This window comes from Myotis nattereri (genome assembly GCF_964212035.1).
Source record: "Myotis nattereri genome assembly, chromosome: 17".
NCBI classification, from domain to species: Eukaryota; Metazoa; Chordata; class Mammalia; order Chiroptera; family Vespertilionidae; genus Myotis; species Myotis nattereri.
In genome coordinates, this window is record NC_138092.1 from 10175367 (window position 1) to 10192481 (window position 17115).

At 39.8% G+C, this 17115-nt stretch overlaps 1 protein-coding gene across 2 annotated transcripts in view; it reads left to right on the forward strand.

Moving 5' to 3' along the window:
* Positions 1-17115, forward strand: part of CPQ (carboxypeptidase Q) — a 342845-nt gene that overhangs the window by 134373 nt on the left and 191357 nt on the right. For both annotated transcript variants that reach the window (XM_081111618.1, XM_081111619.1), the window contains exon 4: positions 3522-3729. In XM_081111618.1, coding sequence (XP_080967744.1) covers positions 3522-3729 — 208 coding nt within the window. The remainder of the gene's footprint in view (positions 1-3521; positions 3730-17115) is intronic.

Below are 17115 nucleotides of genomic sequence, written 5' to 3' on the forward strand. Positions count from 1 at the left end.
TTAATGGTGTCATTTTAAAAAAATTTATTGATATTTAGAAAGAGAGAGAGAGAGCGCATTGATGTGAGAGAGAAACATCGATCAGTTGCCTCCTGTATGCACCCCAACTGGGCATATGCCATGACCAGAATCAAAGCTGACACCTTTTGGTGTATGGGATGGTACTCCAACCAACTGAACCACACTGGCCAAAGCTTGATGATGTCTTTTGAAATACAAAAGTTTATAATTTTGATGGTTCAATTTATCTAATTTTTCTTTTGTTGCATAGGATTTTGGTGTTGTATATCAGAAGGAATTTCTGTACTCAAGTTCATCAAATTTTATAGTTTAATTCATATTTAGGTCTGACTCATTTTGCATTCATTAAAACATATATGTTTTAATATAGAGGAATACCTTCATTCTCTGTGGCTATCTGGTTGGCTCCAGATATAAGTTGAAAACATTTTTCTATTTTTATTGAATTGTATTAGCACCTTGTTAAAATGAATTGACCATTCTTATAAAGGTTTCTTTCTGGACTCAATTCTATTCTATTCTATTAATCTATATGTCATACCAATACCACACCCTCTTGATTACCAGAGATTTGTAGTAAGTTTTGAAATTTGGAAGTTAGAGTCTGCCAACTTTGTTTTGATTGATTTTTGGGATGTTAAATCAATCTTGCATTTCCTGGATAAATCTCACTTCATCATGGTATGTAATCCTTTTCATATGTTTATATGTTGCTGGTATCAATTTTCTTATGTTTTGTTGAGGATTTTTTTGTAATTATATTCATGAGATGTTGGATTCTAGTTTTCTCTTCTTGTGATGTCTTTGGTTTTGATGACAGTAATACTGACCTTACAGAATGAGTTGGGAAGTGTTCCCTTGTCCTGCATTTTTTAGAAGACTTTATAAAGACTTGGTATTAATCTTTAATTGTATTTATTTTTATGGCTTTATTTATAATTTACCCTTTGCTATTAACTTGCAGGTGGATCATGAAGGTAGTATTTATGCTGATCTTTCTCTGTAGGGCAATTGACAGTGAATGTATAGGACTCCAAATAAAACTGTTGGCTCTTCATTCTGCCTACTTCTAGTAAACAGGGCTAGATATTCCACCAGTGGGAGACATGCTCAATTGCAGAAACAATTGTAAGGCTTTTATATCTTGACTTTGGAGCCATGGTTGGAAGATGCCTTTCAGTGCCATTTTCCTCATTGGAGTCGGGGATGCATGCCCTGACCCCTGTCTACTCTTTAAGAACACTTACCTGTAACATATCAGTACAGATTAATTAGAAACATTATTTAAGGAGCCTATTCAGAAATGTTATAATGACCTCTTGAGTAAGAGAGTCTGAGCACAAGGAGAATTTCTTGAATCTTAGATATCACATGAGATATGATAAATATTTAGATGGTCTTCGTACATGTTTCATAATGCTTTTGGTCATTAATTACTTGACCATTTCAGTGGGGGGAAATAAGCCCTGAAGAAATAATAATAATAACATGTTTCCTAAATAATCACTATGTGCCAAACCCTATTTTATTTATTTATTTATTAAAATGTTTTTATTGATTTCAGAGAAAGGCATGGAGAGGGAAAGAGATAGAAACGTCAATGATGAGAGAGATTAATCAATTGGCTGCCTCCTGCACAACTCCCACTGGGGATTGAGCCTGTAGCCCGGGCATGTGTCTGACCATGAATTGAACTGTGACCTCCTGGTTCATGGGTTGACACTCAACCATTGAGCCACACAGGCTGGGCCAAACCCTGTTTTAAATATTTTACATATACTATGTCTTTTATGCCTCATAGCAAGCTAATAAGGTCAATACTAATATTCTTCTCCACTTTACAGATGAGGAAACTCAGAAACAGAGAGGTACTCTAAGTTGCTTGGTATGAGGCAGGTAAAGAAAGGTAGAGCCAGGGGTGATGTAGGTTATGTGACTGCATAGCCTGTCCTGAATCAGAAGTTATTGTACCTCAGGCATATTCTACAACAGGGATTCTTATTCTGAGCTTCTATATTACAAGTCTTGAGTTTAAAAGTCATTTGTCTTTCTTTTGATAAAGAATAACATGATTAGTCAACATTTAAGGAGTACTTATAAAAGGTATACTCAGATGTTACTAAGGACTTGAGATTACACAGTCTTAATAGGGATAATGTAATGGAAAAGTGATAAAATAAATATTTAACATTAATTGAGTGTTTACTATGTTCCTAAGTGATTAACTTGTATAAATTAATTGAATGTGCAAAATATGTCTATGAAATAGGTATTATTATTATCACCTCCATTTATAGATGAAGCCACTAAAGCAAAGATAATTTACCCAAAGTCAATTAGCAGTAAGTGGCAGAGCCCAGATTTGAATCCAGACAGTTTTACTCCTGAGCCTATTCTTAATCATTTTGTTATGCAATTTCTCTAAGTAAGTAAACAGCCCCCTGACATATGGTCACTACAGTATAGTAACACCAAGAAAACAGTGATAATGGGTTGTTGTGTTTATGCATAAGAAAAGCTTTTCTGTAAACATGAGAGGATCTGAACCAAATATGAAGAGAAAAATTAATTTTAAAAGGGAGCTGTTAGCTTGTGCTTTGACAGAGATGGGAATGGATGATAGGATGATGTGTGCACTCAGAAGCTGTGCCGCTTGGTCCTGAGGGAGTTGTGATCTGGGAGAGTAAAAATGGACAGGTTGGAAGAGCAATTTCAGAAAATGAGTTTATCAAACTTGATTAGCCCATTAGAGTTTGAATCAACAGTAGATTAATATAAACTTCATTTCCAACTGTTTCTAGTAATGTAAGAAGCATTTGGAAATTAGCAGGGAAAACTTGACCAGTTGCAGTAATGTTTATTCTTTAGTGCCAAAAGCATGATAGTTTTTTTGTATTTTTTTTTATAGCGGTACAATCAGGGACCTGGGTTTATGCAGCACTTTTCTTCATAGGAACACAAACGTTCCCCATTGTTCTACAGTTTTCTGCCAAGTGTTCTACCACCAATTCAAGGCTACAAGTTTGGACCTCTGGGTTTGGGAAGAGAATAGCCCCAGAGCCAGTCCGTGACCAGAGAGCTGGGCGTCCCTGGACCAGTTTTCTTCCAGATGTGTGGGGTTCTGGTCTGCAGCCTCGATGGACTCCAGAGCTCCCTTTATCTCCTGGAGCGGTGTGTTCACTGCCTGGTCACGAAGGCCATCTTAATGTTCTTCCAAGTTTGAGGCAATTTGAAACTTTAAAGGATCATCCAAATTATCAAAATAAATCTCATGTAATATTTTCCATGAGATAATTTATTAAATTGAAGTTTCTAAGTTATTTTTCCCAAAAGAAGCATTAAGTTTACATCAAAAGCAAACGAAACAATATTGCCCACTGGTCCTATTCCTCATATGCAAACAAAGATCAGTGAAAGTCAAATGTCAAATGCAGTCACTTAAATCAATACTTGTGGTTTATTTCTGCTTCTAAGGTAACCTGGTGGCTTATTTTCTCAAGTCCTCACACAGGTATTCAGGAATACCAGGATGGTGTGCCACAGATCCCAACAGCCTGCATTACAGTGGAAGATGCAGAAATGATGTCAAGAATGGTTTCTCGTGGGAGCAAAATTGTCATTCAGCTGAAGATGGGGGCAAAGAACTATCCAGATGCTGATTCCTTCAACACTGTAGCAGAGATCATTGGTAGCAAGTACCCGGAGCAGGTGAGTGAAAGAGACAGTAGGTTGTCTGGGAATAGGGAGTTATGGTCAAGAGATAACATGAGTCTGCAGAGATGGTCCTATACTTATTCACTGCAGATGCTTCATAGATATACATTTTCCCATCAAAAGTTTTACTACATTAACTAAAAAGGAAAGACTAATTGAAGGGTGGAATAGGATCCATGGTGTGGAAATTCAACCTCTGAATAGCTGAGGGAAATATTTGTGCATGAGTGTTGTGTTTATTTCATTTGAAGCTGGCTTGACACGCAGTAGCTTCTTAACATATTTTTCCCCCAGTAAAATGAAGAGAGGGAGGAAAGGAGAAAATGGTTGGAAGATTTTCTTGATCTCAATTCTCTTTAAATCTAGAAGTTTCCTGCCCATGAAAAACACTGATTGCCTTTGGCACGTGGGACATCAGCCCTAAATACAACCCTGTATGTCCAAAGCTGAACACCTCGACTCCTTCATGCCAGACACCCTACCTTAGTTTCTGGTCTTTGTTAAAGGAACTAACTCCATCTACCTCTCAGCACAGTTAGAAAACTTCAAATTGTTTTTTATTCTCTCCTCTTTATCACTGTCCTGTAGCCATGTACTGTGTCCTATTTAGTCCACTTTCAGCATATTTTTAAAAAATCTGTTACTGCCTTGCCTTTACTGTCATTATTGTCTTAATTCAGACCTTGATACTTACCTCTTGATTTTTTTTCTGATCTCTCCCTTCTGTATTTTTTTGCAATGCAGCGCAGAGTGGTGGTGTTGCGTTTTTCTTTTTCAAATTAAGAATTTATTTATTTTAATGTAAATCAAATTTTATTTATTTTTTCCATGCAATAAACAGTATTTCAAAAAAATGGTTTTAAATATAATAATGTTACATGCACAGTCTCTATGTGGTCTCCACTTTCGGTCCTCGGGGGTCAACGGGTTCTCTCCTACGAGTTTTCTGTTGACTGTTCAGGAAGTTTTTCTGTATTTCAGTTGTATTACCGGTTTGTTCCTGGGAGCATGTCCCTGCAGCATCCACTTACTCTCCCTCAGAGTGTTTTTTTTTATGACACTGACCTTCCCTGCTGTCGGGCCCCCTCTCCTTTTCCCTGTAAGACAAACGTTATGATAAAGATAAACTTTGGGGTGAGTGATCTGAGAAGCAAAAGAGATAAGGAGGGAGGAGAGTTAAATAGGAGGCGATTGTAGTTAAGAATAAATTATATAATATTGTTCATAATCGAATAGAAAATGAGAATAGAGAAAGAGGGAAAGGAAATGTATGACGGATATTCAAATGCCAGCTAAGAACTGTTCTTTCATTGGCTGGTAAGGGAGTTCAACTTTCCTGAATTCTGGCAAACTTTTCTAAAATCATTCCACTATATTTTTTATTATCAGTAATGCTGACAGTGACACAAACGTTGGTCTGATAACATTAGATTGACTCGCATCTCTGACACATCCTCGCTACTAACTTCACATTCTATTAAAGCAGTGGTTCTCAACCTTGGCTGCACATTAGAATCACCTGGGAATCTTTTTAAAATCCTGATTTCTGCGCCTCATCCTCCGGAAATTCTGTTTCTTTGTTACTAATGTTGTGGCCCCACCCCATAACAAAGAAACAGAATTTCTGGAGGATGAGGCCCAGAAATCGGATTTTAAAAAGATTCCCAGGTGATTCTAATGTGCAGCCAAGGTTGAGAACCACTGTATTCAAGAATAATGCTAAATAACGCTGAGATTAGTTGCAATGGAAATTATCTCTCAGAAAGAAGAGGTTCTATAGAAATTATCATTTCTCTGCCTGCAGGTTGAACATCCTGGTGACTTGAAGGTGGGCTAACAATCATGCAGTGGCTGATAGAAGCTATTCATTGCAAACACAACCCATTACATCTCATTATCATGCACAGCACCTTAATGAAAGGAAAGCAATTAGCACATAAAGAATCCTTTTGATGTGGCCCAACAACCGTGGACCAGGTGTGATTTTCAGCTCTGGAAAAGTATCTATGTGATTGATGAAGCATGAACACATTTTAAAGCCACATTGCATAATCAAGCCATAAGCATGGACTGAATTAACCGCAGGCTTTTATTTTAATTTTTTATTGGTCAGAGAGGGAGGGAGAGAGGGAGAGAGGGAGAGAGGGAGAGAGGGAGAGAGGGAGAGAGGGAGAGAGGGAGAGAGGGAGAGGGAGAGAGAGAGAGAGAGAGAGAGAGAGAGAGAGAAGAGAAGAGAAGAGAAGAGAAGAGAAGAGAAGAGAAGAGAGAAGAGAGAAACATCGATGTGAGAAAGAAACATTAACTGATTAACTCTCACATGTGCCAGGGATTGAACCCGCAACCTGGGTATTGCTCTGACTGGGAATAGAGCCCATCACCTTTTGGTGTATGGGGTGATACTCTAACAAATTGAGCCACACTAGCCAGGGCAACCACAGGCTTTTAAAAATGCCAATAATACACAAACATTATTGGGTTTTATATGTGAAAATGGCAGAATAGGGATATTAACACACATTAATCCTACCCTTTTCCTAAAGCACCCACAGTGGCATGTTTGACTTTTCCAAGCCCCAAATTCTCTCCTCACTTGACCTCTTTATAAACTGCTCCTCTGGAATTTGGGCATGTTCTGGAGGGTTCAGCAGACCTTGAACACTTTGACGCATGCGTTCATTGGGGGAAACAGTCTTCTAGGGAGCTCTGACTTTAGGTGTCTACATTCCTTCCTCCCAGTTTAATTCTTTGGGAAACCACATCTTCGAGGCCCATCTGCAGTTGAAAATGAGTCTGAGAGTGAGAATGAAAGCTCTTTGACTTCTGAGCTGATCCTCTTGGTGCTAAAATAGCAATATTTGTTCTACTCCCATTCATTAAGGAACTGATTTGCATTGGAAAATTCATAGGAAACTGGTTGTCTTTCAGCAATAGGTTTTACTTTTCATTAAATCAATAGAGTTTATCCTAATACTTAAAATAGTCTTAGACAGAGGCCGGGACAGAGAAGTAAGGGGTCTTTGTAACCCAGTACCAATTCCCTGACCTTCAGGCGAGCAAACTGAATCCATGAGTGACTTGTCCCAGGGTCCAGGGGACACGAATTCCTGAGAGGAACAAATGTGGAATGTGACTCCAGATTGCCTGACTCCCACTTCTTTCTCCCCGAGAATGTCCCACTGTGCCTGGGCGCACCTTAGCTGGATAGTGCCTAAGTCTGAGGGAGGTTGATTCGGGATACAGGCAGGGCCATCTCTACCTACCAAGTCATTACATAGGAGAAACTGTGTCTTAGTTTCATGCTTTTTTCCCTGACATCTCTTTTTTGGCCCAGAGTTCTCATAAATATTGTCCTTTGTTGTGTCAGAGTTTCCTTATAGCTCTCATGAGGTTTATCACCTGGGAAACCGTCCTGTGCTGGGTCCATTCCTTCTTCGCATCTTCCCTCCATCAAGTCTTTCTCAGTTCTTACTCCATTTTAGCTCCTCCTCTCTTTGGGAGAAGATCTGATGGGTGAAGCCTTCTGTGGTGTTGCGGACTCTTTATGATGCTCTATTCCTCTGCGTCCCGGTTCATATCCTTTCACTCTCACCAATCAGATAATCAGGTGGTTCTGTTTTAGCAAAGGACCACAGCCAAAACCAAAATCGACCTACTACCCATGACATCATTTAAAAACAAACAATCTTTTTATTTTGAAATAATTTTAGACTCACAAGAAAGTGCAAAATTTGTGTTGAGAATTTGGATGTACCCTTTGACCATCTTCCCCAATGATAACATCTTACTTAACTATAATATATTAACCAGAAGAGGAAACTGGTGGGAAGATAACTCCTGAGAGCTGGGGCTTTCTTGTGGAGCCGGGGCTGCCCTGTGGGCATCCTCTGTGTAGCACCCGGTGTGGGGGACAGTGTTCTGACATTATCCCAAATGGTCCTTTCCTGCGTCTGATGCTTTCAGGGCACCTCACTCAAACGAGCAAACACAGAAGGAGGGTTGAACTCAAACTGATCTGGCAGAGAGGGCACATGACCTGGAGCAGGGGTTTCGTGCACCTGAGGGAGAGACTGTCTCACGGTGTTGCCTTTAGGGACTGGCCTTTTTTTTTCCCTTCTTCCTCGGTAATTTCCTATGCCTTATTCTGAGGCTTGCTTAGTAAATGCAATATTTAGAAATGTTAACATAGTCAAGTATTCTTATGAGGGAATTGTGTGGGAAAGAAAAATGTGTTAGATTTTCTCTCTTGGTTGGTAGTATCCAAAGCCATTTTGATCGAGCCCTGATGAGTGGAATTGCTTTTTTATGCATGCCTTTTTCCTACGGCAGTTATTTTTATGGATTCAGAAAACAATTTCAGTTTCATATGCCAGTATTATGTCAAATATGCTGCAGCACTGTGCAGGCTAGTGGGAGACATTAAAGTGGAAGCTCTACTTTGTTAACCAAACAGGCCACTTTTTCTTTTATTCCTTTTTTTTTTCAGTGTTGGTCAAGGTTTCTCAACACCATTATTGACATTTTGGGCCAAATACTTCTTTGCTGTGGGGATCTGTCCTGTGCATTGTAGAATATTAAGCACCTTCCTCCTCCATCCCCTATAGTTGTAACCAATGTCTCCAGACATTGGACAAAAGTCACCCCAGACTGAGAATCACTGATGCAGAGTAGTAGGACCACCGGATGGGTTTTGCTAGGCTTGGTTCTGGTTTTATTTTGTCACAAATAAGCTGAGTGATCTTGGGCCACTCAACCCTTCAGCTATAGAATGGGGGCCTTGTCTGTAAAATCTGGAAAGTCATAAAATTCTATTATTTATTAAAAAAAACTTAGAGATTATCATCAGACTGGTGGTACACACTGTAGACTGTTAGATAGCAACAAGACGAAGTGGAAGCCCTTTCATTATTTTACAAAGTAGGGGCAGTTGGTGGGTGTTTTTATTTTTTATATTCTGTATTCAAGCACAGTTAGGAGCTTTTCTTCAAAAAAGTAAAACAAACTCCTCTTTCATGGCAGTTCTTATCCTTTAATGTACTAGTGTGCACTGGGAGTTTTTAAAAGGTAGTTTTACAATATTCCCCAAACTTTGTGAGAAATGGTAGAGGCCTATGATCCATTGGGTAACTTATGCTTTGATTTTTTTTAATATACATTTTCTTAACTATTTATTAATTCAACACACATTTAATATCTGGTATGTCAGACACAAGAATTGCAGCAATAGCCATGGGTGGTGGGCAGGATAGCACTGTACTTAGTTAGAAACATAGCCTGTAGAATGCAAATCCCACCTTTTTCATCTTGTTGGTAGACTATTTTGCCTCTCTCACCCTCAGTAATTGTTAGCCTTCTTTGGAGAGCTTATGCAAAAGCAAGGAGTTGAGAAATAGGAGAGGCACACCAGGAAGGACCACAGAGCGTCTGGCAGGCCATGTGAAGGCCCGAGGTTTTGTCCTGCTGACAGTAAGGAGTGACTGAAGGGTTTTAGCAGTAGATTTGAATTTTAGTTCACTCTGGCCACTGTGTGCATTGAAGGGGCAAGGATTGAAATCCAGTTAGGAGATAATAGGACTTGAACTGAGACAGTTGAAATAGTCAGGTGAAAAGCAGGAGAAGGACAGGAAATATTTAGGAAATAAAATTGGCAGGAGTTGTTAAAGTTGGCATATGGGGAGAAAAAAGAAGGATAAGTCAATTTGAGTGAGTAGGAAAAATCATTCATTCATTCTATAGGAATTTATTGAGCTCCTGCTGTATGTTATGTATATCCAGCTGCCCTCCCAGCACCTGGGGGTTTGTGGTGGAGACAGGAAAGTAAATAACTGCAGTAGAGGGTGGTAGTAGCATGGCAGTGACATGGCATAATGAGGACTCATTGCAGGGGGTCTAGCCTGATCAAGAAGGCTAAGGAAGGTCCTCGCTGATTTGCAGTGGATAGAGCGTCGGCCTGCTGACCAGAGGGTCCCAGGTTTGATTCTGGTCAAGGGCACATACCTTGGTTGCAGGCTCCTCCCCAGCCCAGGCCCTGGTGCAGGAGGCAACCAATCGATGCGTTTCTCTCACATTGATGTTTCTCTCTGTCTTTCCCACTCTCTCTAAAAATCAATGGAGAAATATCCTCGGGTGAGGATTAACACACACACCACCACCACCACCACCGACAACAACAAAAAGAAGGCCAAGGAAGGAAGGCAGGCTTTCTGGAGAGATCCAACGTATTCCTCCAGCATGAGGAGTTAATCATGCTTAAAGGTTATGGGAATGGGGTTGGGATGGGAAATAATCCAAGCAGATGGAGTAGTATTTATGGAAGCCCAAAGAATAGTGCTATTTCTTTTTTAAGGCGTGTAATGTGACCTCCTATAATTTTTGAATCCATTGGATAATGAACCCTGTTTTCATGGAGTTTTGCTATAAAATAACCAAAAGAAAAAGACATGCCTTATTTCATGTATATGTATTTTTTAAAAATAAATGATTGAAAAGCTCAGCAATCCCTTTGGAAACAGCTTTAGCATTGATGTTGTCAAGACCCTGTTGAAGGAATAAACAAAACCTGATTGACCTGGTGGACGAACTGATTCCATGCATAATTGAATAGTTAGAGGCTGTGCAGCAAATGCGGCTTTGCTTTCATCTGAATATGTAGTCTGATGATTTGTAAAACCCTCTTAATGGGTACAGCAAGTTATTCTGCCTGGGTGGGAGCCTTTTTACTAACTTAAGCAGCTGTTTAAACTTTCATAAGCGAAGTAATTATTAAATCTTTCATGAACATGTTGGTTGGAACATTTGTTCACATCTTAACCTTGAGTTGGAAAGTTTTGGGGGGTGGGGTTAAAGAATTTTAAGCTGGCAAATTTTATTCTTTTTTTTTCTTTCGTATTATAAACATTTTATGGCTTAGAACAGCCAACCTAAATCATGGAAGGAAAAATACATGTGTGGTAAGCATGAGACATTTCATTGTTTATTTTTCAAATTTCTGAAATGTGCTCATAGCCGTGCATGCCTCTGAGCTCATAAAGACAGCGAATGGAAACAGCCCAAGTCAGACAGGCTGTGTTAGATAGATAGCCACCCAGGTAGGCGAGGCGAACCTTGGAGAGTTTACTCTTTCCTGTGCTCCGTAAGTCCTCTTAGTGTGCCAGAAATGGGACTTGCAAGCAGGAGGCTGCCATTTTCATAGTTTTGAACATCTTTCCATATTAATAATGGAGCTGTTGCATGCGAATCATAACCATAAGACGAATGCTAATTGGCCTTTAAGGAGTCCTTACTGTGTGACAGGCAGTATTCTAGATGCTTCTCATGCATTTATCCTTTAATCTCGACTGTGACCTTGTCAAATTAGCAATGCTGTTATCCCCATGTTACATACAGATGAAGAAACGGAGGCTTTAGAGTGGTCACAGAGTTCACAGAGTTTCCGTGTGGCAAACCGAGGAGTTAAACTCAAGTATGTCCTGTCCCAGGACCCGTGCTCTTGAACAATTCATTACCCTGTACTTCTCAGTCCTTTTCTATTCTGGTTTGGGAAGCACTGCTACCTAAGGAGTTTCCTGTCTTACCCTAAATGAAAACCAGGACAACTGTCAGCATTGTAACCAACAGCAACAAAGTTCCTACTATGCGTAGAACTCTATGTTACAAGCGTGGGAAATACTTTGAGGCATGGAGGAGAGATTGTAAAGGGGCCCTGGCCTGGCAGCTAAGCAAAGCAGGCAGTGAATCGCGGCCCTCAGACTCTACAGCACAGGGCCAGGGCCCGCAGCACCGCCTCCTGGCTGGCCCAGCACTAACGTTATTGTGTGGGACTTCACAGTGTGCTGTGTACTCTGACCTGCAGTGTCCCATTGAATCCTGACAGCAGGGCTGATTACTATAATTGCTACTTTAAAGACGAGGAAGCTGAGCTTTAGAGTAAATGACTAGGTCAGACACACATCTAATTAGTAGAAGATAAGATTCAAAGTTTGATTCTTCTATAGCTTGCTGCAGTCACAGCTCAGAGCCCTGCAGTTTAATATAGCATAAAGTAAATGCTTAGGAATGCCCAAAAAACAACCTAAAAATCAAATTGTTTAAATAGGTAATTACAAGAGAAGGCAATAAGAACTATCGTGGGGTTTTCAAAATATGCCCACAAAGTCTTTGATCTCCGTTTGAAAGTACATGTAGGCTGTACTTAGTGATTTACTTCTAATAAATAGAATGCGGCAGGAATGATGGTGTCTGATGTCTGAGACTGGAACATAACAAGCCGTGCGGCTTTCTCCTTGCTCTTTCTCTTGAATCACTCCCTCCGGGAGAAGCCAGCTGCCATGATGTGAGGATACTCAAGCAGCCCTATGGCGGGGTTCACGGGGTGAGGAACTGAGGCCTCTGGTATCAACCAGCCCACATTAGCCAGCAGGTGGAACCAACAGCTCCAGTCAGGTTTTCAGAGGACTGCAGCCCTAGCCCACATTTTGACCACAACCTTAGAAGAGACCTGAGCCAGAACCATCCAGCTAAGCTGCTCCCAAATTCTTGACCCACACAAACTGTGTGAGATAATAAATATGTATTGTTTTGCACCGCTAAGTTTTGGGGTGAACTAATACAGCAATCAAGGAGCACAGATGCACAGTCAAGAATTACCGTATTTGAACTGTCAGCAAAGAAAGCTGGCTACTGAACGATGAGAGAGATGAATAGGAATTTAATAAGTACACAACATTTATTAGGAGGTGCTCTGGGCAAAGAGAAAAGTGTGTGCAAAAGAGTAAAAAATAGTGCCACAGCAAGGCACATTAAATAAACTTCAAATAAAGGACAAGACGGAAAACTTGTAACTCAAAAATCATAGCACTTGGGATATGAAAATCTCACTGAGAACTTACTACATTATCTGATAAATGTAGCAACTAATGTTCCTAAGAGTGACTTATGTCTGCAAGACATTAAGTTCCATATGGACTATTTAAGAAGATAGGACATCAATTAAAACATTGAAATATTTACTTAAAAAAATTAAAACAAAAATCCTATATAATAAAAGCCCATGTAGTCTTGACGCCCTCATGCTGTAACAACCCATCACCAGGAGGCTGTGTGCACAGCAGACGCATGCGGGTGGGCAGGGCTGCGTGCTCGGGCGAGGCGCTGGTGGGTGGGGACTTGACGCTGCGGGTCCTGCAGCTCTGCGCGCTGAGGCCTGGGGTCCCGTGGGTGCCGGCGGGGGATTGATGCTGCAAGACAGCCCCCCACCCCCCAGTGCATGAACTTCATGCACCAGGCCTCTAGTTCTGTAGTACTATATAAACCCTTAGTGAAAGGGAAGTCCCCGCCCTCCAAAATAGCCACCTCCCTATGTTGTTACTTCACTAAATTATAGGGCCAAGAAATAGCTAATGAATAACACCTGGATTTTCTCCAGGTTTTCACTCTTCCAGGTCTGCTACAACAATCAGGTAGAAATTAACATTGTATAACCAGTTATGTGTTTTGCTTGGCATCATGCTTAACCGTCTCAATTTTTTTAAAAAGAGGTTTGCCTTAATTGACTTGTTTTTCTAGGCCATATTTCATTGATTGGCTATTTTTTTAGTGCTACCCATGTGCTACCCAGTGTGACAGGTCCATGAACCAAACCTTCATATTCATATTCGTGTTACAAAAATCTCTTTGCCTCCCAGTTTCAGCTCCACTATTTTCTAGAGTTAATAGCAGCTTCTGGTAGAAAGACTAATTGTTAAAGTTGGATTTTAATGCAAAATTAATACTCATTTGAAAAACAAAGAAAAATAAGCAGAATTTTTACTCAGAGACACATTAACTCAAGACAATTGCTGTCAGCATCCTGCTGCATTTCCTTCCCTGTATTTTCTTCTATGAATATGTTATCTAGTTATATTTTATAGATAGTGACAGATCCAATTTTTGTTTAATATCAGGCAAAAATAGCCCTTAGAAAAGAAATTTGAGATCTTTAAGTGATTCAACAAATGGATATTTCATAATTTACTTAACCTGTCATTAGATGTTTTTATTATACATGGATTTTTTTTCAGTAAAAATGATGTTATATATAAATAAATATGCAGCTAGGGAATTTTGAAGTTGTCTTTTGAACCGTTTATGGGCTTTGCTAGGATGGGGCAATTTTAAATACTAATCAAAGGGCAGCTCAGGAAGAGTTTAACCTGGTTTTTCTCCCTGCCAAGAGAACTGCCCTTTGGAAAGTTCTAAAATGACTGTGTGGCCATGTGCCGAAGGTGCCGTCATAGTTATGATGTTAGTTAAATTAAACATGAATGATTGGGTGAGGAACATTATTATTCTGTGCACATTCTTGACTCTTAATTTAAGGTTAAACTAACTTAAATTAATGTCATGTGAATTTTTAGCGGCAATTATGGCCCGTTAATGCATGTTCTTTCTTAGTCATGCCTCATCTCTTTGCAAAATTACAATATTTCATTCCAAATTTTCTCTTGCCAGATTTGTAAGTAGCACTTTCTCCTATTTTCTCTCAGTGTTTATATCAGAAAGCTTTTGAGTTTATACTATAAACCACCATTTGGGTATTTTCATAATAAGACTCTAAGAAGTGGGCTTGGATATGACAGCCAAGACTCACTGAACGTCAGGTTACTGCACCCAGTCCTTTCTTTCTTCTTCAGGAAATACTGTGTGCATAATAGAGATGCCATCTTAACATCTCTGTCCAAATCTTTCCTCTCTCCATCTGTCTGGTATAGCACCACCCAACCAATATTCCTTAAGTAAACCTCTATGTAGAAGTTGCCTCTGTCAACACTCTATTTTAAAAAGTCAATGGTTCCCCACTTCCTATGAGATAATAGCTAATACTCCTTAAATCTGGCACTTAAATCCTTGCATCTACAAGGTATTATACTAGTGATACCTTTTCCCACAAGTAGTCTATATTCTAGAAGCCCAGAACATTCTCTGTTCCATGTTTTATGTCACTTCCCTATCTCTTTGTCTTCCCCATGCCAATTTCTTTTTTTCTATATCTATCCATTGAAATCTTACCTACTCTTTCTTTGTTAATTTATTCACTGTTAAATTTGATGATTCAGTAATATTCATTTATTTAATAAATATTTACTAAGCACTGATTGCATAACAGATGCTGGCCAATGGCCAGCTCTTTTGCCACCTCCCCCAAGAAGTCATTCCTAACCACCTCAGCCTTGTGCAATATTTCTCTCTTCAGAACATCCACTGGTGTCTCTTACGCTTCTTTCATCACAAATCCTATATAATAAAAGCCTAATATGGTAAGTGTCTGGTCGATCGGCAGCTGTTCAACCAATCAAAGCATAATATGTTAATGATAAGCTAAACTCTCAACCCCTTGCTATGATGTGCACTGACCACCAGGGGGCAGACAGTCGGCCATCAACCAGCCGCTATGACGTGCACTGACCACCAGGGGGCAGATGCTCCGACCAGTGAGATATTGTCCATGAAAGCTTTGATGCTGAGTTGTTATTTAATAAATGATAGTTATTATGCTCTGAGCTTAGTTGTCCAAGGGACAATTCTTTCTTCCTCGAAAGAAGGCAAGGCAGAAGCAGACTCTTTATACTGTAGAGACAGCAAATACGTATTATTTATGGTACTTGAGAAGAACATCAAACCATTCAATGACAAACTAGCAATAGATAATCAGGGTGATTGTGAACGGTGGGGTGATACACTGCTGTTTTGTTATAATACCGTTGTCAAAACTCATGATCCTTCATTCTTTAGCAAAATCAATGAGAGGAAAGAAACTCAGCCACTTGGGGGTAGGGAGTTTGGAGGGAGATAGGGAAGGAATGAGAAGGATAGTAGTCTATAAAGGAGTAGCCATTCAGCCACCCAGTGGCCAATCTCTCTTTTAATGAATAGAATTGTGGTGAAACTCTAGCATGTTAATAAATGTTCCACTGTGGGTGGTGAGAACTTCAAAAGCAAACCAGTGCATATTGAATTTGATAATAAGAATATAGGGAATTATAAATGAGATGTCCAGGAGGCATCTGTGTTACAGAAACCTAGGACCAGACTTTTCCATATTCCACTGATGAAAGGTTGTGAGCAAAATTAAGATGCGTGGTAGAACAAGAAAGGATTCTCCTGGCTGGTTAGAACACTGATATGAAGTGATGGGGGAGTTTTGATCAAGCATGTATCTTTGATCTTTAATGTAGGGGGTTAGAGAGAGAATATTAGAAACCATCGGTGCAGCTACATACCTACTTGAAACGTGATTTTTTTGTTCTATTATTTCACGTTTGAACAATCACTACTAACAGTTATACACAAAGTAGGTCATATGGAATTTGGAATGTACTCCAACATAGATATGAGGCTGAAAATGTCTGTCTAAGTCGTCTTCTGGCATTAGGTGCACCAGAACAAGGTATGGGGGTAAGAAAAAGTCAGCATGTGGGGCACAGGATTGTGGAGGAAGACACTTTCCTCTATCATCTTGGGACTTTAGACCAACTCTTGGGGGTGGGGGGAAGGATGATATTGTCTCTGATGGCTTCTTTTGTGTGTGTGTGTGTGTGTGTGTGTGTGTGTGTGTGTGTGTGTGTGTGTTTTGCTTCTTCCTCCAGTTTCTGGTACCCTTCCTCTCTAACAGAATCTTCATGTTGCAAAAACAACCTGATGAAATAGGTATTATCCAAATAATATAAGAAAAATAAAGCTCAGAGAGGTTTATGCAACTTGCTCATATCCATATAATAAGTAAATGGGGAAAATAAGTTTCATAATCAAGTATGTCTGTTGCTAAAACTCATGAATTCCAACATTTTTAGTTTGGACCATCTGAGTTAATAATACCACCACTAACAAAGGAATCTAGAACAGTGGTTCTCAACCTTCTGGCCCTTTAAATACAGTTCCTCATATTGTGACCCAACCATAAAATTATTTTCGTTGCTACTTCATAACTATAATGTTGCTACTGTTATGAATCATAATGTAAATATCTGATATACAGGCTGGTCTTAGGTGACCCCTGTGAAAGGGTTGTTCGACCACCAAAGGGGTCGCGACCCACAGGTTGAGAACCACTGATCTAGAAGAAATATGGGTTCGAGTGGGGTGTGGGCAAAGGAAAGGTGAGCTTGGTTAGATATGTTCATTTTGAGCTGCCTTGGGAAAGCCATGTCTTGCTGTCTGGTTACAAGAGGAATCTTGGTTTCTTGCCCAGTGGTAGAGATGGGTACACTTGGAGTGTTTGATTTGCTGCAGAATAGTAGAGAGTAAACAGGTATGTACATAGATAGACAGAGGCTACCAACTAACTAGGTAGATCGGTAGGTGAATAGATAAGTACATACATAGGTAGATAGATAGATGTTAGTCAGT